Source organism: Papio anubis, chromosome 3 (assembly GCF_008728515.1).
Source record: "Papio anubis isolate 15944 chromosome 3, Panubis1.0, whole genome shotgun sequence".
Classification (NCBI taxonomy): domain Eukaryota; kingdom Metazoa; phylum Chordata; class Mammalia; order Primates; family Cercopithecidae; genus Papio; species Papio anubis.
In genome coordinates this window covers 65,763,688-65,790,483 of record NC_044978.1, presented here as the reverse complement: position 1 = coordinate 65,790,483, position 26,796 = coordinate 65,763,688, and the positions used below count along the sequence as shown (strand labels likewise).

At 39.1% G+C, this 26,796-nt stretch overlaps 1 protein-coding gene across 1 annotated transcript; it reads left to right on the top strand.

Annotated features, from left to right (window-relative positions):
* The first annotated feature begins 7,319 nt into the window (after positions 1–7,319).
* On the top strand, positions 7,320–13,912 carry LOC116274147 (syncytin-1-like). Its single transcript, XM_031664297.1, has 2 exons — positions 7,320–7,556; positions 12,933–13,912. Exon 2 carries the CDS (start codon positions 12,936–12,938, stop codon positions 13,428–13,430), a length of 495 nt encoding a protein of 164 aa, XP_031520157.1. The 5' UTR covers positions 7,320–7,556; positions 12,933–12,935; the 3' UTR covers positions 13,431–13,912.
* The last annotated feature ends 12,884 nt before the right edge of the window (positions 13,913–26,796 follow it).

Genomic DNA, 26,796 nt, shown 5'->3' with positions numbered 1-26,796 from the left:
GGAGTCTCGCGCTGTGGCCCAGGCTGGAGTGCAGTGGCGCGATCTTGGCTCACTGCAAGCTCCGCCTCCCGGGTTCACGCCATTCTCCTGCCTCAGCCTCCTGAGTAGCTGGGACTACAGGCGCCCACCACCGCGCCCGGCTAATTTTTTGTATTTTTAGTAGAGACGGGGTTTCACTGTGGTCTCGATCTCCTGACCTTGTGATCCGCCCGCCTCGGCCTCCCAAAGTGCTGGGATTACAGGCGTGAGCCACCGCGCCCGGCCTGAATGGAGTCTTAGTGACCTATGGTGCAAAGACCAGATAGACTTCCAGTTTATTATGTAAGATTCAAAATCCCTAAATTTGAAGTTTTTCTTCTGTATTACAATGCACTGCATGTGCAAGCATATCACCTGGTCTTCTTTACATCACTATAGGGGAATTAGGTTTTAGGGAACAAGCACAAATGCTAATACTCTTGCTACTATTTTTTTTTTTTTTTTGAGAGGGAGTCTCGCATTGTCGCCCAGGCTGGAGTGCAGTGGCCGGATCTCAGCTCACTGCAAGCTCCGCCTCCCAGGTTTACGCCATTCTCCTGCCTCAGCCTCCCTATAGCTGGGACTACAGGCGCCCGCCACCTCGCCCGGCTATTTTTTTTGTATTTTTTAGTAGAGACGGGGTTTCACTGTGTTAGCCAGGATGGTCTCGATCTCCTGACCTCGTGATCCGCCCGTCTCGGCCTCCCAAAGTGCTGGGATTACAGGCTTGAGCCACCGCGCCCGGCCACTCTTGCTACTATTATTGTTGTAACTGTCCTTCATTTCTGATTTGCAGTCTTGTGTCTTCTGCCAGCATCAGTAAATTTGTGTCAGGTTAACTTATTAGCTTGCAAGTGAGGTAAATTCTCAGACCTCTCTTAATCTTTGTTAGTTCTCTGATCACAATGGAATTAAACTGGAATCAATAACAACAATATAATCAGAAAAATCCATGAATATTTGAAAGTTAAAAAAAAAAACTTCTATATAACTCATGGGTTGAAGAAGTCACAAGCTAAATTAGAGAATGTGGTTAACTAATGAATGCATATCAAAATGTTTGGGGATAGAGATAAAGATTGTATGGAGGGAAATTGATAGCTCTGATATTAGCAAAGAAAAAAATGTTTACAATCAATGAGCCCTGTTTAAGAGAAAGGAAGAGCAAATCAAAGCCAAAGTAATTAAAAATAAGGAAATAAAAAGATAACATTAGCAATCAATAAAATATAGAACAGAATAGCAAAGGGACGTGACAGGTATGATTAAATTAAAGGTCTTGCGATATGGAGATTATCCTGGATAATCTGAGTGGGTCCCGAATGTAACCATAGTTGTTCTTAAAAGTGAGAGGCAGAGGGATATTTGATGACAGAAGAGGAGAAGGAAGTGTGATAAGGAAAACAGATTGCTGTATGTGGCCAGAAGCAAGGAATGTCGGCACCCACCAGAAATTGGAAGAGGCAAGGAATAGATTCTCCCTTGAAGCCTCCAGAAAAAGCCAGCCATACTGACTTTGGATTTTAGACCTGCAAGACTCTTTTTGGACTTGTGGCTTCTAGAACTTAAGAGAGTAAATTTCTGTTGTTTTAAACACTGTGATTGTGGCATTTGGTTATAATAGCAATGAAAAACTAATACAAATCCCCAGCAAGACTGATTAAGAAAGAATGAATACATAAATTACCAGTATCAGAATTAACAGAGAGTATGTAAATGCAGATTTTATAGATAGTGAAAGAAGAGTAAAAGGATATTTGTGAAATAACTTATGCTTGTCAATTCAAGAACTAAGGTGAAATGGACAAATTCCTGGAAAAATAATGAGTACCAAACTGAGTTGAAAAAGAGAAATAGAAAAGCTAAGTAGCCCTATACCTATTTTAGGAATTGAGATATTGAAAAAGTTGAAATTCAACACCATGTTATGATAAAATTTCTCAGGAACTTAGAATAGGAGGGAACTTGCTCAATTTGTGACAAGCCTTTAGAAAATATCTTACTTAACATCATACTTACATTTTGAAAGCTTCTCCCCAAGGACTTAGAAAAGACTAAGAAGTTTGCAGTGGGCACTTCTATTTAACATTGTTTTAGAAGTCCTGGCTTGCAAGCATGCAAGAAGATGACAAATAAGAAAGGAAGGAATAAAACTGTCTGTTTACAGGCAACAAGTTTTTACACAGAAATTCTAAGACACCTACAAAATCACTGCTGGAACTTAAAAGTAAACTTACCAGGATTGCCAGATATTAAAAATATCAATAACATTTGTTTATAGTTGTTGTAAACATTATAGAATGTGTTTTTAAAAATTAAAGTAGCACTAAAAATATATGGGGAAAAATAAAACAGAACCTTACCTTATACCAGGAATAAACATTTATTCAATATGGATCATAGACAGAAATATAAAAGTTAAAATTATAAACTTTATAGGGAAACACACTGGAGAATATCTTCAGTATTAGTACCCACACAAGATTTTTAGAGTTCTACAAAGCAGTAACCAAAAAAGAAAATAACAACGTTAAAAATTTCTGTTCATCAACAAACATCAAAAGAAAATGAGGTCAAGTGACAGACTGACTGTCAATAAATATATTTTACAATGGACTTGTAATTGGTATTTATAAAATAATAATAAAAAGAAAATTCAATAAAAAATATCCAAAAGACTTGAACAGCAACTTTTTAACAGATGTATGAATGTTCAAATATTGCTCAAGATCAAGTCAACAGGAAAATGTAAATAAAACTACAGTGAGATATAAAATGATATGACATTTTATTTCCCATAGAATAGACACAATTTAAAACAACACCAAATGTTTGCAAGGATGTGGAGTAATTTGAACTCTAACCCTGGAGGATATATAAGAGGATACAATCACTTTGTACAACTATTTGGCAACTTCTTGTAAAAGTAAACATATATCTGCCTAAGACACAGCAATTCCACTAATAAATATTTATGCAAGAGAAATGAATATTTGTCTCCAAAATTTGTCAATAAAGATGCTATAGCAACTTTATTCATAATATACAAGTTATGGCATAGTCATACAGTAGTATGTTACTCAGCAATATAAAAAACTACTAGTGCATACAACATAATAGATTTATTTATATATTTAGATTCCATTTATATGAAATTCCCTGCCCAGCTTGGTAAATCTATTCTATGGTGATCAGAATCAGAACAGTTTTTACCTATGTGGGATACAGATTGACTGGATGGGGGCACAAGAACACCTTTGGGAAAGGGGAATAATTAATATCCTGATTTGGGTGGTCATATTTGGGTATATATATTTTTCTAGACTCATTGAATTGCACATTCAAGATATGTACATTTCAGTCTATGCAAATTTTATTTCAATTTAAAAAAATGGGAAAATTGAGCACTTCAATAAAATATTTTCTTTAAAATTTAAATTATGTTATTACTTTCAGTTAAAAATACATCAAGTCCTAAATGAACATTTTATCTTTATGCCACACTGTCAAACTGAGAAAGTATACTTAAAATTTTTTTTAAAATTTCCATAGGTTACTGGGGAACAGGTGGTGTTTGGTTACATGAGTAAATTCCTTAGTGGTGATTTGTGAGATTTTTGGTGCACCCATCACCTGAACAGTACACACTACACTTGATCTGTAGTCTTTAATCCCTCAACCCCTTCCCACCCTTTCCCCCTGAGTCCCCAAAGTCCACTGTGTTATTCTTATGCCTTTGCATCTTCATAGCTTAGCTTCCATTTATGAGTGAGAACAGACAATGTTTGTTTTTCCATTCCTGAGTTACTTCACTTAGAATAATAGTGTTCAGTCTCATCCAGGTTTCTGCAAATGCCATTAATTCATTCATTTTTATGATTGAGTAGTATTCCATTTACACACACACACACCACAGTTTCTTCATCCACTCGTTGATTGATGGGCATTTGGATTGATTCCATGTTTTTGCAATTGCGAATTGTGCTGCTGTAAATATGCATGTGAAAGCATTTTTCCTTTTTTTTGTATAATGACTTCTTTTCTTCTGGATAGATACCCAGTAGTGGGATTGCTGGATCAAATGGTAGTTCTACTTTTAGTTTTTAAAGTATCTTCACACTGTTTTCCATAATGGTTATACTAGTTTACATTCCCACCAGCAGTTTAGTAGTGTTTCCTGATCACTGCATCCATGCCAACATCTACTATTTATTGATTTTGGCCATTCTTGCAGGAGTAAGGTGATACACATTGTGGTTTTGATTTGCATTTCCCTGATTACTAGTGATGTTGAACATTTTTTCATATGCTTGTTGGCCATTTGTATATCTTCTTTTGAGAACTGTCTGTTCATATCTATGGTTTCTTTCATCAGTGTTTTGTAGTTTTCCTTGTAGAGGTCTTTCACCTCCTTGGTTAGGTATATTTCTAAGGTTTTTTGTTTGTTTTTTGCACCTTTTTGTTTTTGATGGGATTGTTGTTCTTTTATTTTGTTGTGTTTTGTTTTTTTCTTGCTGATTTGTTTGAATTACTTGTAGATTCTGGATATTAGTTCTTTGTCAGATTGTGAAGATTTTCTCCCGCTCTGTGGCTTGTCTGTTTACTCTGCTGATAGTTCTTTTGCCATGCAAAAACTCTTTAGTTTGAAAAGTCCCAGGTATTTATCTTTGTTTTTATTGCATTTGATTTTGGGTTCTTGGTCATGAAATCCTTGCCTAAGTCAATGTCTAGAAGAGTTTTTCCAGTGTCATCTTCTAGAATTTTTCAGATCTTAGATTTAGTTTCAGATCTTAGATTTAAGTCCTTAATCCATCTTGAGTTGATTTTTATATAAGGTGAGAGATGAGGATCCAGTTTCATCCTCCTACATGTGGCTAACCAATTATCCCAGCACCATTTGTTGAAAAGGGTGTGCTTTCCCCACCTTATGTTTTTGTTTGCTTTGTCAAAGATCAGTTGGCTCTAAGTATTTGGCTTTATTTCTGGGTTCTCCATTCTGTTCCATTGGTCTATGTGCCTATTTTTATACCAGTACCATGCTGTTTTGGTGACTATGGCCTTATATTATAGTTTGAAATCAGGTAATGTTATGCCTCCAGATTTATTGTTTTTGCTTAGTCTTGCTTTGGCTATGTGGACTCTTTTTTGGTTCCATATAAATTTTAGAATTGTTTTTTCTAGTTCTTTGAAGAATGATGGTGGTATTTTGGTGGGAATTGCATTTAATATGTAGACTTGTAGATTGCTTTTGTCAGTATGGTCATTTTCACAATAATGATTCTACCCATTCATGAGCTTGGGATGTGTTTCCATCTTTTGTGTGGTCTACGATTTCTTTCAGCAGTGTCTTGTAGTTTTGTTTGTAGAGGTCTTTCACCTCCTTGATTAGGTATATTCCTAAGTTTTTTTTTTGTTTTTTTTTTTTTTTTTTTTGGCAGCTATGGGGTTGAGTTCTTGATTTTATTCTCAGCTTAGTTGCTGTTGGTGTATAGAAGAGCTACCATTTTGTGTACATTGATTTTGTATCTGGAAACTTTGCTGAATTCTTTTATCAGTTTTTGGAGCTTTCTGGAAGAGTCTTTAGGGTTTTCTAGGTAAACAATCATATCATCAGCAAACAGCGGCAGTTTGACTTCCTCTTTACCAATTTGGATGCCCTTTATTTCTTTCTCTTGTCTGATTGCTCTGGCAGGACTTCCAGTACTATGTTGAATAGGAGTGGTGAGAGTGGGCATCCTTGTCTTATTCCAGTTCTCAGAGGCAATGCTTTCAACTTTTCTCCATTGAGTATTGTGTTGGCTGTGGGTTTGTCATAGATGGCTTTTATTACATTGAGGTATGTCCCTTGTATGCTGATTTTGCTGGGAGTTTTAATCATAAACATCTCAGGTTCCCAGGCTAATTGTAGAATGCTAGTTCATTGAGTAGAGTACAAGTTTAGTGTAAAAAGATGTGGGATATAACATTTAGGAGAAGGCAAGAATAAAAGCAATCAAATTCAATTATAAGAAGCATTTTTGGCCGGGCGCGGTGGCTCACGTCTGTAATCCCAGCACTTTGGGAGGCTGAGGCGGGTGGATCATGAGGTCAGGAGTTCGAGACCATCCTGGCTAACATGGTGAAACCCCGTCTCTACTAAAATTACAAAAAATTAGCCGGGCGTGGTGGCGTGCGCCTGTAGTCCCAGCTACTTGGGAAGCTGAGGCAGGAGAATGGCGTGAACCCGGGAGGCGGAGCGGAGCTTGCAGTGAGCCGAGATTGTGCCACTGCACTCCAGCCTGGGCGACAGAGCGAGACTCCGTCTCAAAAAAAAAAAAAAAAAAAAAAAAAGAAGCATTTTTTTTCTAACTCGTATTGAGATAAAAAATAACCTTATCTCCTTGTGTTTTACTAACTTTCTAGGGTAGTCTGGATTGGCCTGTATATTGCTGGATCATTTTTCACAAGTTTTAACATTTTTTCAGCTGTTACAGTCTCATCTCAAAAATCAGTGCCAAAGCACTACTTATTTCACAAGTATAATGTGATGATGAGAATAAAATAAAACCAAAACTTTTATGAAATTCTGGGGTTAATTTTAAAAGGTGGTAAACTGGGATAATAATAAGTGATTCTTTACTTTTATTTAAGGAGGAATTTGAGTAATTAGCCCAGCTGAGATTTTTATATTTGTCAGGAAAAAGACTGATTGACAGACTGTCTTGGTAACTTCAGGACTTAGAACTTCTAAAGAAAATAATGGTGTCTTATTCTCTGTAAACTTTAGGATACTCTGAGAATCTTTGTAAAAGTCTGTTTTCATGTGGCCTTATGTGGAAAATAGACATGATTGTTATGATAAATATTACGTGAATGGATTGATTTGAACAGTTCTAATTTTATTTTATTTATTTTTATTTTTTTAAAATTTAATTTCATTTTATGTCCGGAGCTGCGCGCCCCGGCCATAGCAAATAATAATTAATGATTAAACGCCCGAGCTCTATTCCTTTCCACCTTCTACCTCCTCCCTAGATTTGTTGTTTCTCTTTTGTATCAATACCTCATAAAAGATGGCGCTCTTCCTGCTTCTTCACTTGTTTTTCCCCGCGGCTGCGAAAATTGTTACTTTGTAGCGCAGGCACCATCCCGCGCCCGGGAAAATTACCAACTGACAGCGCAGGTGCAACATGACCTTCGACCAGAGAAACCAATACCTACTTGGTCACGCCCTCTGCGATGAGATCATCTCCGCCTCTGGCCCAACCCCTTCCCCTCCAAGTGTATATAAGGCACTGCATTACTGCCATTAAACGAGACTTGATCAGAGCACTGTCTTGTCTCCATTTCTCGTGTCTCTTGTCCCCCAAATTCCCACTCCCTCCTCCAGGGCCTGCTTCGACGATCCCGCGGGCCGGGATACGTGGCGCCCAACGTGGGGCCTGGAAACGAGGGACTCCGTGAGGAAGAGGACGCCAAAGGACGGTCGACCACTAACCCAGACAAAAGGAGTAAAACTCTTCCGATCTCCACGGGAACCTGCCGCGTCTGAATCGAAGGTAAGTGGCGCGTCCGAAATGGGACAAGAATTAAGTCAGCATCAGATCTATGTAGGACAATTAAAAGAGGCTTTAAAGATACGAGGAGTAAAGGTTAAAGGTAATGATTTGTTTAAGTTTTTTGATTTTGTAAAAGATACTTGCCCTTGGTTCCCACAGGAAGGAACTATTGATATCAAAAGATGGCGTAGAGTAGGGGATTGTCTTCAAGACTATTATAATACTTTTGGGCCAGAAAAAATTCCTGTGACCGCCTTCTCTTATTGGAACCTCATTAGAGATTTAATAGATAAAAAGGAGGCCGATCCGCAAGTCATGGCTGCGGTCGCTCAGACAGAGCATATTTTAAAGGTCAGCTCCTGCTCTAACCTCGCAAAGCCTCCGCAAGATACGGAGGAGGACCTCATTTCCCTCGAAAGTGATCATGAGGAAATTAAGTCTCCTTCTGTAACAGATAAAGAAATGCCACACGAAAACAAACCAAAAAAATACCCAATTTTACAGATGCTTCAAAAAGAGGAGGAAATTAATAAGCCTAATCCATCGGACATAAATTGGGATGATTTAGAGGAAGAGGCAGCTAAATATCACAACCCTGATCTGCCTCCCTTTACTTCATACCCGCCCCCATATAATAAGACATATAATGAGGCTTCTGCGCCCATTGTTATGGCAGCAATAGATCCCAAAGAAGAATTAAAACAAAAAATTGCTCAACTAGAAGAGCAAATTAAACTTGAAGAGTTACATCAATCATTGATAATTAGGCTCCAAAAGCTAAAAACAGGAAATGAAAAAGTATCCAATTCAGACGCTATGGAGGGTTCCTTGCGCCCACCTCAGCGGCCTGGACAACATGTTCCAAGAGGGGGGTTGGTTGCTAGCCGACATAGAGAAGACTCCTCCCCCAAAGACGTTTTTCCGGTCACTGAAACCATAGATGAACAGGGACAGGCTTGGAGACATCATACTGGGTTTGACTTTACTATTATAAAAGAGTTAAAGACTGCTGCCTCTCAGTATGGGGCTACTGCTCCATATACTCTTGCTATAGTAGAATCTGTAGCTGAGAATTGGCTCACTCCTACAGACTGGAATACCTTAGTTAGGGCAGTCCTTTCTGGGGGAGACCACTTAATTTGGAAGTCAGAGTTCTTTGAAAATTGTAGAGATACAGCTAAAAGAAATCAACAGGCAGGAAACGGTTGGGATTTTGATATGTTAACGGGTTCAGGTAATTATGCAGACACTCGGGCCCAAATGCAATATGATCCTGGATTGTTCTCACAAATCCAGGCTGCCGCTATAAAAGCCTGGAGAAAACTTCCCGTTAAAGGAGATCCAGGGGCCTCACTCACAGCGGTCAAACAAGGACCCGATGAGCCATTTTCAGACTTTGTGCATAGACTTATGACCACGGCAGGTAGAATTTTTGGAAATGCAGAAACGGGTGTAGATTATGTTAAACAGTTAGCTTATGAAAATGCTAACCCCGCCTGCCAAGCGGCAATCAGACCTTATCGAAAGAAAACAGATTTAACAGGATACATTCGCCTTTGTTCAGATATTGGGCCCTCATATCAACAAGGCCTAGCAATGGCCGCCGCTTTTAGCGGCCAAACAGTAAGAGACTTCCTCATTAACAAAGGTAAAGATAAAGGGGGATGTTTTAGGTGCGGTAAAAGGGGACACTTTGCAAAAGATTGCCATGAAAACCAAAATAAAAATCCAGAAGCGAAAATCCCAGGCCTTTGCCCAAGGTGTAAAAGAGGAAGACACTGGGCAAACGAATGTAAATCTAAAACTGACAGTCAAGGACATCCTTTATCTGCCAGGCAGGGAAACGGGATGAGGGGCCAGCCCCAGGCCCCGAAACAAGCATATGGGGCAGTCAGCTTTGTTCCAGCCAGCAACAGCAATCCATTTCAAAGCTTAGTAGAGCAACCCCAGGAAGTGCAGGACTGGACCTCAGTTCCACCTCCCACACAGTACTAACACCTGAAATGGGACCACAAACCTTAAATACTGGAATATATGGACCCTTACCACCTAACACTTTTGGGCTACTTTTAGGAAGAAGTAGTGTCACCATGAGAGGCTTACAAGTCCTCCCTGGAGTTATCGATAATGATTATGAAGGAGAAATTAAAGTTATGGCCAGAGCTATTAACAACATTATTACTGTCCCTCAAGGAGTTAGAATAGCTCAGTTAATCCTACTACCTTTGGTTAAAACAGATAATAATATCCAACACTCTAATAGAAATATAAAAGGTTTCGGATCATCAGATATATATTGGGTGCAACCAATTACAAATCAAAAACCCTCTCTAACCTTATGGTTAGACGGGAAGGCATTCACTGGGCTAATAGACACAGGGGCCGATGTAACTATCATTAAACAAGAAGATTGGCCCTCTCATTGGCCTACCACAGAGACTTTAACTCACTTGAGAGGAATTGGGCAAAGCAGTAATCCTAAACAAAGTTCTAAATACCTAACATGGACAGATAAAGAAAACAATTCAGGCCTCATTAAGCCATTTGTCATCCCTTACCTACCTGTTAACCTGTGGGGGCGAGATCTGCTTTCTCAAATGAAAATTATAATGTGTAGTCCAAATGATACAGTTACTGCACAAATGTTAACTCAAGGATACACCCCTGGTAAAGGTCTTGGAAAAGGAGAAAACGGTATCCCACAGCCTATACTGGTTTCAGGACAACTTGATAAAAAGGGGTTTGGAAATTTTTAGCTCAGGTCACTGACATACCTGCACCCCAAAGGTGCGCTGACCCCATTACTTGGAAGTCAGATGAGCCCGTTTGGGTTGATCAGTGGCCTTTACTCAATGATAAATTAAGTGCTGCCCAACAGTTAGTGCAGGAACAACTGGAGGCAGGACATATTGTGGAAAGTAATTCTCCTTGGAATACACCTATTTTTGTTATTAAAAAGAAGTCTGGTAAATGGAGACTCTTACAAGATTTAAGAGCAGTAAATATCACTATGATCCTTATGGGTGCCTTACAACCAGGATTGCCTTCACCGGTTGCGATTCCTCAAAAATATTTTAAAATCATTATTGACCTTAAAGATTGCTTTTTTACAATTCCCCTTCACCCTGCTGACCAAAAAAGATTTGCCTTTAGTCTTCCATCTACAAATTTTAAGCAACCAATGAAGCGCTATCAATGGAAAGTCTTACCTCAGGGTATGGCCAATAGTCCTACCTTGTGTCAAAAATATGTAGCTGCTGCTATAGAGCCAGTCAGAAAAACATGGACACAAATGTACATTATACATTATATGGATGATATTTTAATAGCAGGAGAAATTGGCGAACAAGTCTTACAGTGTTTTGCCCAACTCAAACAAGAGTTAACAGCAGCCGGACTACAAATAGCCCCAGAAAAGGTACAATTACAAGATCCATACACCTATCTTGGTTTCCAAATTAATGGACCCAAAATCATTAATCAAAAGGCCGTTATACGTCGTGATCATTTAAAAACTTTAAATGATTTCCAAAAATTACTGGGAGACATAAATTGGCTTCGGCCGTATTTAAAGCTCACTACAGGAGAGTTAAAACCTCTTTTCGATATATTAAAAGGAGACTCTAATCCAAAATCTCCCAGGTCCCTTACCAAAGAAGCATTAATAGCACTCCAACAGGTAGAGCATGCCATTGCAACACAATTTGTTACCAGTATTGATTATTCTCAGCCATTAATATTCATTATTTTTAGCACAGCAATAACCCCTACTGGCTTATTCTGGCAGAATAATCCCATTATGTGGGTACACCTGCCTTCCTCCCCTAAAAAGGTTTTGTTGCCTTATTATGATGCAATAGCTGATCTAATTATCTTGGGAAGAGAAAACAGTAGAAAATACTTTGGAATAGAACCCTCTACCATTATACAGCCCTACACTCAATCTCACATCCATTGGCTGTTACAAAATACGGAAGCCTGGCCAATTGCTTGCGCTTCTTACACTGGCACAATTGACAACCATTACCCACCTAACAAACTCATTCAATTTTGCAAACTTCATGCGTTTGTGTTTCCCCATATTACCAGTAAAGAACCTCTCAATGACGCATTACTAATTTTCACTGATGGATCTTCCACAGGACTTGCCGCTTACACCTACAATGATGTAATCGTTAAATTCCAGACCACTTATACATCAGCTCAGCTGGTCGAATTGCAAGCTATAATTGCAGCATTATCAGCTTTTCCTTGTCAGCCACTTAACATTTACACAGACAGCGCCTACCTGGCTCATTCAATACCCCTCTTAGAGACCGTGCCTCAAATTAAACATATTTCAGACACAGCTAACCTATTTTTACAATGTCAACAACTTATTCAAAAAAGGACTACTCCCTTTTTTCTTGGACATATTAGAGCACATTCAGGATTACCGGGACCTTTAACACAAGGTAACGCAACAGCCGACACGGCAACAAAAACCATAGCCACAGTCACTACAGACAATTTACAACAAGCACAAAAAGCACACGCCTTACATCATTTAAACGCCCAAACCTTAAGACTTATGTTTAAACTTACCAGAGAACAAGCTCGACAAATAGTTAAACAATGCGCCAACTGCATAACGCATTTACCTGTTCCTCATCTAGGAGTTAATCCCCGAGGACTCATTCCCAACGAAATTTGGCAAATGGACGTTACTCACCACTCAGAATTCGGTCAATTAAAATATATCCATGTATGCATAGACACCTATAGTGGGTTCATTATTGCAACTCTCCAAACAGGAGAGGCCACGAAACATGTCATAGCTCATTTATTACACTGCTTTTCTATCTTAGGAATACCCAAACAAATTAAAACAGATAATGGCCCTGGTTATATAGCCAAAGCCTTTTTACAATTCTGTAATACCCTACAAATTAAACATACCACAGGCATTCCCTACAATCCCCAAGGACAAGGTATAGTAGAAAGAGCTCATCTGTCATTAAAAACTGTTATCACAAAATTAAAAGGGGGGAGCTGGTACCCCGTGAAGGGTACCCCCAGAAACATACTCAATCATGCCCTGTTTATCCTTAATTTTTTAAATTTGGACAGTCATGGAAAATCTGCTGCCGATCGTTTCTGGCATCCTGAATCTCAAAAACAGTTCGCAATGGTAAAATGGAAAGATCCACTTGATAATTCATGGCATGGCCCCGATCCAGTTTTAATTTGGGGAAGAGGCTCAGTATGCATCTTCTCGCAAAAAAATGATGCAGCCAGATGGCTGCCTGAAAGATTGGTAAGACAAATAAATCATAACCATTGTCAGTCCAGGGAAGATAAATCTCCCTGAGAAGTTTCTTCCTTTTTGTTTTTCAGAAAATGAAGCCTAAAATGAGATTCCTTTGGAAAATAATCGCTCTATATAGCATAGTGACAGTCTATGCAGGTTTTGGTGACCCTCGTAAAGCAAGAGAATTATTACGAAAACGTTACGGCCAGCCTTGTGACTGCAGAGGGGGACAAATATCTGAACTTCCGTCAGACAGAATCACCCAGGAAAAGTGCTGTTTTTACGCCAACAAATCCGGAATCGTCAGAGATAAGATAAAGACTTTACAAGAAGAACTAGAAAAGCGCAGAAAAGGCCTGGCCACCAATCCCTTGTGGACTGGACTCGATGGACTTCTCCCCTATCTCCTGCCATTCCTTGGTCCTTTACTTACTCTTCTACTCTTTCTCACTCTCGGGCCTATAATCCTTAATAAGCTTATGGCGTTTGTTAGACAACAAATTGAGGCCTTCCAGGCCAAGCCTATACAGGTCCATTATCATCGCCTTGAGATGACGGAAAATGGTGAGTCTTATTTACCTTAATAAGACCACCTCCCCTGCGTGCTGAACTGGACAGTCAATGACGGGTAAGAGGACACTATCTCCATCGGAGCCTAAGACAGGAGGGCCGCCCTTGCTGCTGCCTTATCCCATGACGGGCCTAGAAGATGGGGATGAGATGACCCAACCTAAGACAGGCGCAGTTCCCGAGGGGTCATTTCTTATCATAAAATAATAAAAAGGGGGACCTGTCCGGAGCTGCGCGCCCCGGCCATAGCAAATAATAATTAATGATTAAACGCCCGAGCTCTATTCCTTTCCACCTTCTACCTCCTCCCTAGATTTGTTGTTTCTCTTTTGTATCAATACCTCATAAAAGATGGCGCTCTTCCTGCTTCTTCACTTGTTTTTCCCCGCGGCTGCGAAAATTGTTACTTTGTAGCGCAGGCACCATCCCGCGCCCGGGAAAATTACCAACTGACAGCGCAGGTGCAACATGACCTTCGACCAGAGAAACCAATACCTACTTGGTCACGCCCTCTGCGATGAGATCATCTCCGCCTCTGGCCCAACCCCTTCCCCTCCAAGTGTATATAAGGCACTGCATTACTGCCATTAAACGAGACTTGATCAGAGCACTGTCTTGTCTCCATTTCTCGTGTCTCTTGTCCCCCAAATTCCCACTCCCTCCTCCAGGGCCTGCTTCGACGATCCCGCGGGCTGGGATAATTTTACTTTGAGTTCTGGGAAACATGTGCAGGAGGTGCTGGTTTGTTACAGAGGTAAATGTGTGCCATGGTGGTCTGCCTACCTGTCACCCCATCACCTAGATATTAAGCCCCACATATATTAACTATTTATCCTGATACTCTCTCTCCCCTGCCCCCTGACAGGCCCCAGTGTGTGTTGTTCCCCTCCCTGTGTCCATGTGTTCTCATTGTTCAGCTCCCACTTATAAGTGAGAACATGCGGTGTTTGGTTTTCTGTTCCTGTTTTAGTTTGCTGAGGATAATGGCTTCCAGCTCCATCCATTTTCCAGCAAAGGACATGATCTTGTTCCTTTTTATTGCAAGCAGTCCTAATTTTATAATGATCATTTTTGTTATCAGTTTTTTTTTCAAATTATCTCTTTGCATGCAAAGAGATGGTAATATATTTATAGACTTTTATGTGGCACATATATACCATGGAATACTACACAGCCATAAAAAGACATATCCTTTGCAGCAACATGGATGGAACTGGAAGTCATCATCCTAAGCGAACTAACACAGGGACAGAAAACTAAACACCACATGTTCTCACTTATAAGTGGAAGTTAAACATTGAGTACACATGGACATAAAGAAGGGAACAACAGACACCTGGGCCTACTTGAGGGCAGAGGGTGGGAGGAGGGTGAGGACTGGAAAATGACCTATTGGGTACTGCGCTTATTACCTGGGTGATGAAATAATCTGTACACCAAACCTCTATGACACACAATTTACCTATATAACAAACCTGCACATGTAACCCTGAAGCTAAAATAAAACTTAAAAAAATGTATAGAATTTTAAAAAAGGAAAGATTCCTCAAGTATTATTGATTCAAATTCTCCAGTTTCACATTTGACTCAGGGAGGTGAAGTTACTTGCTCAGGATTATATGGTTTAGGGGTTACAGAAAATGTAAACAATTACTTAGTCATATTTGTTTTAAATGTATGCAACTGAAAAGTGTGGTTACTTCACTGACTCACCAGAACAATTGTGACTGCATAAACTGTAATGTCCTTTCTTGTTCTAAGGTTATAAATTTGAAAGCTATAAAGGGAAAAGTATTTGAATATGATATTTGTGTTTCTATCTGTATTTTGGAAAGGACACATCAGCAGTGAGTTGAAGAAAGAGTACTTCTGCACTGAGGGTCTTGGAAGATGGCCCAAGGAAAGACAAAGAACAAGTAAAAGAGTTAGAACGAGGATTGCAAAGTATTGCTCACTAGAGATAAGAATCATTTTAAGCATGTAGGTTTTCATAACTAAACTCCATGGTAGATTTCTTCTGAATGCAGTGACAATGCTCTCCTTGTGCTTGCATATTTGCATATGAGAAGTTTGTGATATGACATGATTTTTTAAAATCAAGAATGGTAAATGAGAATGTGAAAATCACCTATATTTGCTTGCTTACAGGTGTCTGTGGAGATCATGCAATTAATGCTACCTTCACAGTTTTGTATAGTTATGACAAAAAGCCTCTAAAAATAGAACAGCAAACATTGGCTCCTTTACTGGTCATGAATCTAGGTGTAATGGATGTTAAGAAAGGGTGTTACAATGGATCAACTCGGGATGAGAAATACTAACAGTACAGCACGTTTTGAATTCAAGATGAAAAGTAGAGAAGAAAACTTCACTATTGAACCATAGAATGTTACAGTTTTAAATAACTTTAAAGATAATCTTGGCAGGGCGAGGTGGCTCACACCTGTAATCCCAGCACTTTGGGAGGCCGAGGCAGGCAGATCACTTGAGGTCAGGAGTTTGAGACCAGCCTGGCCAACATGGTGAAACCCTGTCTCTACTAAAAATATAAAAGGTAGCCAGGCATGGCGGCAGGTGCCTGTAGTCCAAGCTACTAGGGAGGCTGGGGCAGGAGAATCACTTGAACTCTGAGGCGGAGGTTGCAGTGTGCCAAGATCATGCCACTGCACTCCAGTCTGGGTGACAGAGAGAGACTGTGTCTCAAAATAATAATAATAATGATAATAATAATAATATTAATTCCTCATTCTAAAGATTTGAAAACTCAGGCACAGAGAAAAGACTTGCCCAAAGTCATATAGTGTCAGAACAGAGATGAAAAACCAGGTCTTTTGACTTCTATCCAGATTTCCTCTTGATAATATCACACTTGGTGCACATTCCACAGCCATCATCAGGCACTGTTTTAGTGCTAGGTACTGTGTCATGCACTAGGGATATCCTGCTTTCTACGGGTACTTAGAGAAGTCATATTGACAATTACAACAGCAGGTAAATGGGTATCGAAACAAGCAGAATATTAAGGCAGTGCACATTCAACTCAGCCAAGAGAGTTTGGGAAATTTCTAAGAAGTATTGACATATGTAATGAGTCTTCATGTTAAATAGGCAAGAGATGAGAAAGAGAAAGGAGAGCATTTTAGAAAAAGGAACAGCATGGCCATGGGTGGGCAAAACTCCACTCTCTCTCTCAGATTTACTGTCATTTTGCTTTCCAACATTAACCTCATTTCATTATTCTTCTTGGTTCCATGCATAGACACTCATAATCACCTCATAGATGCTTTGCTTTGAAGTGCTTTTGGGCATCACTGAGTGATACTGAACACTTTTTTTCCACTTGGATGTGTTTTGTTACTTGCTTTCTGGCTCCAAGCACCTGCTGCCCATCCCAGCACTGGGCTCAAGTGATCTGCCCACATTGGCTTCCCAAAGTGCTGGGATTACAGGCATGAGCCACCACACCTGGCCTGAAGTTTTTTTTTTTTTTTTTTTTTAAATGAGTAAATGCCAGCTAAGAATTTGTCTTTGAGAGGCTCTAAGTGTCAGCTAAGAATTTGTCTTTGAGAGACAGTAAACCTACAAAGCTATTTGGAATCTTTTTCATGTATGTAGGTTGTTAGAATTGCTTCCCGAACTTGTAAGTAAAGACACAGGATGGTTGATCGCTACAAGGGTAATTTATTTTTTTGTCCAAGGTGAACTTGGGTATTGACTCAGGATTTTTTTTTTTTTTTTTGAGATGGAGTCTTGCTCTGTCACCCAGGCTGGAGTGCAGTGGCACTATCTCGGCTCACAGCAACCTCTGCCTACTGGGTTCAAGTGATTCTCCTGCCTCAGCCTCCTGAGTAGCTGGGAGTACAGGGGTGTACCACCACATCTGGTTAATTTTTTTTTTTTTTTTTTTTTTTAGTAGGACAAGGTTTCACCATGTTGGCCAGGCTGGTCTTGAACTCCTGACCTCAGGTGATCGGTCCACCTCAGCCTCTCAAAGTGTTGGGATTACAGGCGTGAGCCACTGCACCCAGCCTTGACTCAGATTCTTATTGCTTAGTTTAATCTCTACTTCTTTGTTCTATCTATATGCTTTTAAATTTTTAAGTCTCTATTTAGAAAAGTTTAGTGCATGTTTTATAGGAATCATTTTCATTTGGAAGAATAGTTTTAAGAATAAAATACTGGGCTTCTGTAGTTGTTCTGATGTAATTTTTATTATGTTGTTAATGGTAAAAGGACAAGGACAACTGAAGTCTTTCTAATGATAATATTAATACAGTTTTCCTTTACAGATAAATTTTAAAGGTGAACCATTTATCTTAGATAATTTTTAGTTCTATGGGCACCCGCATCACTGAAAACAAAGCTAAAAAGAAAAAATCCCATAAGCACAAAGCCAACTTTGAAAGTGAGAACCTACTGAGCTTCAACCAAACCCACTGACAATGTACTGCAGGTGGATACCACATGGGAGGATGAAAAAATGTGATTGTGAGGGTCATGTTGACAGTTCCATATCCATAATCTATTCTTCTTAAATTTGATCTGTGCATCTGGTATATATTTATTCATGTATTTGTGCTGTAGGAGCTTAGAGTTCTTTAAGTAGGTCAGGGGTATCTGTGCCATGAAACCTCCTGCTGGGAAGAGATGGTGACTGGTGTGAGTGGGCTGGCAAATGCCAGTGGCCTTGGATTACACGGGGCCCTATTAGAGTAGGTTTTGAGGTTGTTTGGGGATCTCCGCATCTGACAAGAGGATTAGTAGGAACTATACTTCAAAGAGGACCAGGAATGCACCATTTCCTATAACCTGTAAGAGCCAAGGAAAATTCTGCTGTTGCAGATTCAGTTCAGGACAAGAGGTGAAAACCACAGTTAGTACCAAGCCAATGATCCTCTGCTACTATTGCTTATAATATGCTAAGAATAAATAATTTGATAATGGAAGATTAGGAGACACATAAAATGGATACCTACATGGCTTACAGTGTAGATGAAGGTCTGTTTAAGGGCACATGATCACCTTTTTGGGCACATTTCAGGTTGGTGTCTTAGTCTGTTTAAATTACCTTTCAACAAATGTAACATCTTATTAACTTCTCAAAGCATGATTAACATAGATATCTATCCAAGTTATCATCTTTCTGAATGATGAAATAGTCCCTTAGGGAGAGCTACTATATTTCTTATATTTTCTAGTAGAAGGTATGGTTTAGAGTCTTAGGAGGCATGGCTTGGTCTTAGAAAGTGTGACCCAAAGCAAGAGTTCATAGTGGTCTTCAACCCAGATTGGACCACTGTCTGAATGTCAAGAAGTAGTTGATTGGATTGTTTCAACAGCTTCAACGTTCCTTTCTTTATGGTGAGTCCTTTCACCATCCTGCTGACATCATCTGGTTACACTGACGGGAGTCTGCTTTGTGTTAAAACATATCACGTGTCATTTTTCTTAATTTCTTTCTTTCTTCTCCCTTCCTTCTTTCCTTCGTCCATTCCTTTCTTCATTCCTTTGTTCCTACCTTCTTTCCCTCTGATAAGCTTTCTAAAGTTATAATTTTGTGTTTTTAAAAAATGCCATTTGTTACTCACCCAGATCTGCCATTTGGTAAATGTTCAATCTCGGGCCGCTTACTAACCATTTTGTGCCTCAGTTTTGTCATCTAAAACATTGGAAAAATAAATGCCTTGTAACGTTGTTCTGGGTATTAAAGGAGCTCATATAGGGAAAACTTTTAGAACAGTACCTCACATGTGGCAAGTGCTGAATAGGTGTCAGCTCTCATTTCTCATATTGAACAGAGATGAGCAATTGAAAATCTGTGTTGGAATTTTGTGTCAACAAGTTTATTATTCTTCTTCTACCATTTCACCAGTGTTTTGGTTTTACTACCTTTGAACACACAGGCTCAAGAGCAGATATAATCTCAAGCCATTAAAGACATGTATTAGCCATCTGTTATCCATATTATATAACCAAGGGGTTCTAAACTGTGGCCTGGTTTAGAAGGGGGGTGGTGAGTATGACCTCCCAGTAGGTGTGTTCCCCTGGCTCTACACATGCATGGGGGCACTCAGGGCTATTTCCAGATAAAATTTACATCTATGTGCCCAGTGGTCCCAGGTGGACATATGGAGATGAATGTGTTTTATGAGTCTCCAGGTTTATGGAGCTTGAAAGCTCCCTGTTAGAAGGGACAGATGATTCGTTCCATCCCACGTTATGGAATGTGAGCCTCACCCAGACCTAAATGAATATCAGTGCTCTGTGAGCACCACCATTATCAAGCTGTGGAGTGACGTTGGGAGTGGAGGGCATGCACCTGACATAGTGAGAGAAACTTAACACCCCTGGCGTAATCCTGGAGGTAACGGCGCTTCCAGAGTCACGTAGTCCCTAAAATGACACTAGAGGGCGCAGTATGGATATAGCTGTGAATTGCGCTCTGGATTTGAGTGACTTAGCCAATCCAAGGCTGGGCTCCATAGCTCTTTGAGGAGGTGAGGGAACTGAAGAAAAGCAAGAGGGACTGGGGAATCTAAAAAGGAGTATTCTTTGAGAGAAATAATAGTGATGATGGCTACCATTTATTGAGCACTTATTAAAGCTATGATTTAAGTACATTGTCTCATTTGATCTTCTTGATTATTCAGTGCCAGGCTATACTGTCTTCATACAACAGAGGAGGAGGCCCGGCACGATGGCTAACACCTGTAATCCCGGCACTTTGGGAGACCGAAGTGGGCGAATCACGAGGTCAGGAGTTCAAGACCAGCCTGGCTAACATAGTGAAACCCCATCTTTACTAAAAATACAATAAAAATTAGCCGGGCATGGTGGCAGGAGCCTGTAGTCTCAGCTATTTGGGAGGCTGATGCAGGAGAATTGCTTGAACCCAGGAAGTGAAGGTTGCAGTGAACTGAGATCAGGCCACTGCACTCCAGCCTGGGTGACAGAGTGAGACTCTATCTCAAAACAACAACAACAGCAATAAAACAAACAAACAAAAAAAACTGAGGAGGAAATGGAGGCTTAGAGGAACTCCCCCAAGGTCACACAGCCTTTAAGTGGAAGAGCTGATGTTTAATCCAGAGCTATCTGAATTCAAAGACTTTATCTGTATTCTTAAATCTTAACCCTAATATTCTCAGTGAGGAAGGACTGAGGTTATCTCTGAAAAAGAGCAACAAATAACAGTTTCAGGGCTTCTGAGGTGGGTTTCAAAAGTCACGCAACTCTGAAGTGTATTTCAGACCTCCTGTTCTTGGTGATTTGAGCAAAAGGTTTATTGCAAATTATTATCCAGAAACTATGTTTGTAGACTGAGAAATGGGTTTCTGTGAAAGAGCATTCATCCAGAAAAGAGGTCTTTTCTGCAAGAAAGAAGTTAAAACAGAAACCTGGGGGAATTTGACTCTCTGATTTTTTTATCACTGAGTTTTCATAGATTCTGGTAGTATTGGATATGCATATGTTGGTGAATACAGTTCCAGATTGCGATAATAGAAGTTGTATCATACATGTTCACCCGAGAGCCATTGCTTGACAGAGGCATCTCCAGGTCTGAGATCTTAGGGGAGAGGCCTTCACCGGTGTCTGTGAGAGTTGCCATGGTTGAGAACACCAGAATTCTCTCATTGCACTGCTTGCCTGCCATGAAGCCTCTGGAAAGATATGGTGGCTGAAACAAGGCATGAGGCACGGATACAGATTTCCTGGCTCAACTTCTGGTGCAGATAACATTGTTATAGTACACAGATTTATAATGCCCTTTTGGCCAAGTTTTCTTAGAGATCATTTTCATTTTTTACTGATGCCATTAAGCTCAGTTAAGACTTGGCAACCTTTCTCATCCTCGTCTCCCTCAATATTCAGTAACAATGGTAAGCTACAACAACCTAAAATATTAAGTAAGACTCTACAAATGACATAAACAGAATCTTCACAAAGCAAAAATAAAATTTATTTTCTTAACAGATGGGCAGTGATTAAAAAAATGAATAATATTCAGTGCCAGTAAGGGTATAGGGAAGTGGGCACTAGAGTTGTAAAATCAACACCTTTTGGAAGAGTGCTTCTGTATTATCTATTAAAATTAAAATACTAATTTCCTGTATCTCAGTTATTCTACTTCCAGAAATTAACCTTTTGTTTCTTCCTTTACTTGTTCCTGATTTTAACGAATACTTTTAATGTTTCACCATTAAATAACTTTTGTTGAAGTTTCCTCTTCTTCTTCTTCTTCTTCTTCTTCTTCTTCTTCTTCTTCTTCTTCGTCTTCTTCTTCTTCTTCTTCTTCTTTTTTTTTTTGGTACTCATCATCTCTTTAAGGAAATATCTTTCCTTTGTTAGTTTTTATTATGAATCAGATTTGAATTTTATTGATGCTTTTTCTCTTTCTATGGAAATGATCACACCTTTTTCCTCCTTAAATTTGTTAAAGTAATTCATTTTATTGATAGAATTTCTAGTGAAAATCATTCTAGCAGTTTTGGGGTACACTAAATTTGGTATAGCATATTATTTTTATTAATTTCTGGATTTGGCTTGTTTAATATTGGATTCAGCATTTTGCATCAGTGTTCATATCTGAGATTAACTTGCAATGTTCCTTACTTACACTGTCCTTCTTTAGTTTTGGTATCAAAATGAGATGAAAACTTTTGTCCTTTGAAAGAGTGTGTATAAAATTTGAATAATCTGTTTCTTGAATGTGTTGATAGAATTTACCTGTAAAATTATCTGATCCCAGTGATTTTATTTTTCCCTCATGATAATTTTTTACTTATTGTTTTGCTCAATTTATTTAATATTATAGGACTATTTAAATTTTCTCTTTTTACATAAGGCAATTTTTGTATAGTTTTTTTAAAATAAAATTATCCAGTTTTTCCAAATGATAGGCTTTTCTTGGTATTCTCTCTTTAGTTTCTATTGTATATGTAGTAATGTCATCTACTTCTCATTCTTCATGTTGTATATTTGTGGTTCTCTCTCTTTATCTCTCTTTTATCTTTTTCAGTATTACCAAATACATTTCAGGGCTGCTGCTAATATTTGTGGGGCAAAGGTATGAATGGAAGTTCATGTAGTATATGTCTAAATACTTAAAAATTATAAGCCAAACTCAAAAAAGCTTAAGTAAAATCTATTTTTTCCTTCTACTTTGACAAATATACCTTTATAATGACTGGGAAAGCATATTTGAATTTAAAATTCTTGGAATCCTTGAAGTTCCATTCAGGAAAGTGGAAGCACAGGGACATCTGGCCCCTGGCCTATAGCCTATTCTTGTTCTCCTTCTTCTCTTCCAGTCCCAACTCTGTTCCACACCATGATAGGCATCACACCATGCCGGTGAACTTACTAACCTGTGCTTCAAACTCCATTCTCACTCTGCAAATATATCCTTCTTGACTATTTCTCAGGAGGGCCAAGCCTTGGGTCCATTGGTTGGGAATCCCAGGGAACTGAGTTGAGTTGTGGCCTAGTTTAGAAGGGGTCTGGTGAGTATCAGCTTGTAATTTATTTAATCTCTGTTCTGTCACTAATCTGTAAACTCTAGAAGGGTAGGGACTTTGTTGCTTTCCTTACTATTCTATCCCAAGTACATTGTACAGTGCAGAGATTGGGGAGATTCAAAGATAGAGTTGTTTAGTAAATGAATGAATGAATGAGTAGGCAAGAATGACTCCTAGATTTCTAGCTGGAGACACTGGGTGAATGCTGTGCCATTCACTACATAGAAAATGTAGGATGATTGTAGCCTTATGAGGGATGGAGAGCTGAATATCTTAAGTTTGAAGAGTTTGTGTTCATGTGGGTGCAATTTCTGGTAGGCGTTGCACAAAGGGAACTGAAACTTATGAGAAAGATCTAAGCTGAAGACATTGCTCTAACATATACTGGTAAATAGGCGTAGCTAAAGTTTTGAGAGTAAGGAACAGCAGATGTGATGAGAGAGAGAGAGAGTGCCTGGATAGGAACCTCGGGGATAATCAACATTTAAAAGGCAGACAAAGAGGAGCCTTGAAGAAAACTTTGAAGGTGCTTCCTGAGGGGTAGAGGAAAAGTGATACTACCAAGACAGAAGACAGCAAGGGAGTCAAAAACTGCCAAGAAGTCTATTGAGATGTGTTCGTTAGATTTGTCAACTCACATCTTGGCAAAAAAAAAAAAATTAATTATTTGAGCAAAAGCCAGATTTTCCTGAGTTGAGGAGAAAGTTAGGGAGAGGAAATAGTGAGTGTAGATAGCATTTTTCTGGACACTCCTCTGTGAAATTACAGGGACTGTGAATGTGGTACTATGAGGATATATATGTTGAAGGCAGAGTACTTGTTGAAGATTTTACAGCTAAATTATGAATCAACTACCCCTGCTAAAGAGAGATTATGAAGTGAGGTTGAGTACTACTTCCAGTGTAGGACTTCGTGGTTTACAAAGAACTTGGGAATGATTCTGAGGAGAATCACACAGATGGTGATATGATCGTAAAATAAGACCTTGGAGATATTAAGTAGGATGACTACCTTCAGCTATGAGGGACACAGCTTCTCAGAAGACAGTGACTATAATATGCTTGATGTCCCCAAAGGGGACAACATGGAAAAGGACTTCAGTTTTACCAGGAGGAATTTAATTTAGAAAGCAAGATTTCCTGACATTGTGATTGAATGTTTAAACAGGTTACAAAAGTTGTTATGAAATCTCAGAGGTCTCTAAAATGTAACATTAACAGTTTTGAAATAAGACCTTGAAGAACAAATGTTGATGATTTTGATTAATCCTTTTTGAGAGAGAATATTTGGTCAATGGCTCTGGTAGCTAAGGGACTGGCAATGCAACTCCCTACAGCTGCACGGTCAGTCTCTTGCCAGCTACATTGAGCTAATTTGACACAAAGTGGTTATTTGTAAGCCCTAGAGAGCCTTTCCACATCTCAAACCCTGGAGCTGCTCACAATACTTCCTGTGGGCTTCAAGTTTAGACCAAAATAAACTTGAAAAATCCATCTGGTGTGGGCTGATTCTAGAATTCTGGAATGTAAGATAATTTGGACAAAGGCTGAAGCCAAGTGGAACTCTCAGAGCACTGTATGTCCTTGTAAAGGTTGGAGGCCTAAAATCCTATTTATTTTTCTCTTAAATTGAACTGAATGGATGAATAGCTCAGTGTAGATGGTTTATATACTGTTAACCATCTTGCAGCATTGGGAACCTCTGCTTACTCTTAGCTTGAATTGTATTTTTTGGTGGAAAAAGAATCTAAATCAACCATGCTATTTTCATTCAAACACCCATTTATTCTCTTAAAAATGTACCTTTGTGTTAGAAACATTTTGTTACTTTTTTAAATGAACGATTTTATGAAATGTCTTTACAAGGTCATTTGTATCATATTTAAAGCTTTCATTGGTATTATACTTCTTGCATCTATAAAGATCTGTGTGAAAATGTAGATATCATTAAACTTAAATACCTATAAAAACAGAAAAAGAGAGAGGGAATTTTAGTTAATATAAACTTTGGTTCATGATGGTCCCTAAGTTTAAAATTGTGGTAAGTTTAGAAGGGTGTTGATTTTTCTTTTACCTAATATAAACTGTTATTTAATCAGTAATAAATGGAATAAATAGCTATTTCCATGGCTAATTTTTTTTATATGTTTATCTTTGTATATGTTTTCTATTACATCTCCCATTTTAGATTGACTACGTGTTTAAATTCGTTACCTTAGCACTTGTTAGTGACAATACACCAGTCATAGACAGGGTAGAGATATTGGTTGCTGCTGAATTTAATAGTAAGTTATTCTTCTAGATTCATTAATTCATGGCATATTCACTCAACTCATTCATTCTATCATTTATTTATTTACGTGGCCACTCTGTGCAACAAATCATGTTAAGGACGGTGGATAAGTAAAAAATGTCACCTGTTGATATAGTTTGGATATTTGCTCCCACCCAAATCTCATGTTGAGTTGTAATCCCCAATACTGGAGTTGGGGACTGGTGGAAGGTGTTTGGATCATGGGGGCAAATCCCTCATGGCTTGCTGCTGTCTTTGGAATAGTGAGTTCTTGCAAGATCTGCTCATTTAAAAGTGTGTGGCACCCCCACCCCAATCTCTCTCTCACTTGTTCCTGTTCTCGCTATGTGCCTGATTCCCCTTTGCCTTCCGCATAATTGTAAGCTTCCTGTGGCCTCCCTAGAAGCCGAGCAGATGCTGGCACCATGCTTCCTCTAAAGCCTGCAGAACCATAAGCCAACTTAACCTCTTTTCTTTATAAATTACCCAGTCTCAGGAACTTTTTATAGCAATGCAAGAACAGCCTAATACACCTGCATCCCAGAAGCTTGCAATTGGTGAAAGGGGAATGGGTATATAAAAAAAATGAGGGCAATTATATGAGTTAAAACTCTTTGAGTTGCATGTGACTTAGACCCAACTTCAACTAGTTTAAGGAAAATAGGGAATTTATTGGCTCATCAAATCCAGTGATGTCCTGGACAAAGCAAGCATTAAAAGAGAGGGATGCAGCCAAGTTTTATGGACAATCAGCAACAATAATTTCTCTTAGGCCTAACTTGCTTTCTTTTACCTCTGTATTTCTCCTAGAATGACACCTTTTTTGTCCCTCACTACAGATAGGATTTATTGTCTGTGGTGGTAAACTCACTACTGCAAAGCATTGACTACCAAGCATGGGCTTTCCACAAAGGAGAGCAACCAACTCATGTCATGTTAGAAGCTTTGGTTTAAAAAATTCTTTTTTAAAATTATACTTTAAGTGCTAGGATACATGTGCAGAATGTGCAGGTTTGTTGCATAGGTATACATGTGCTATGGTGGTTTGCTGTACCCATCAATCCGTCATCTAGGTTTTAAGCCCGGTATTTGTCCTAATGCTCTCCCTCTCCTTGCCCCCCACCCCCCAACAGACCCCGATGTGTGATGTTCCCCTCCCTGTGTCCATGTGTTCTTGTTGTTCAACTCCCACTTATGAGTGAGAACATGTGGTGTTTAGTTTTCTGTTCCTGTGTCAGTTTGCTGAGAATGATGGTTTCCAGCTTCATCCATGTCCCTGCAAAGGACATGAACTCATTCTTTTTTGTGGCTGCATAGTATTTCATGGTGTATATGTGCCACATTTTCTTTATCCAGTCTGTCATTGATGGACACTTGGTTGGTTCCAAGTCTTTGCTATTGTGAATAGTGCTGCAGTAAACATACGTGTGCATGTGTCTTTACAGTAAAATGATATATAATCCTTTGGGTATATACCCAGTAATGGGATTGCTAGGCCAAATGGTATATCTGGTTCTAGATCCTTGAGGAATCGCCCCACTGTCTTCCACAATGGTTGAACTAATTTACA

What these genes read in the sequence shown, in the direction of transcription:
- LOC116274147 (XM_031664297.1), top strand. Translation starts at nt 12,936, where the DNA reads ATGAAGCCTAAAATGAGATTCCTTTGGAAAATAATCGCTCTATATAGC.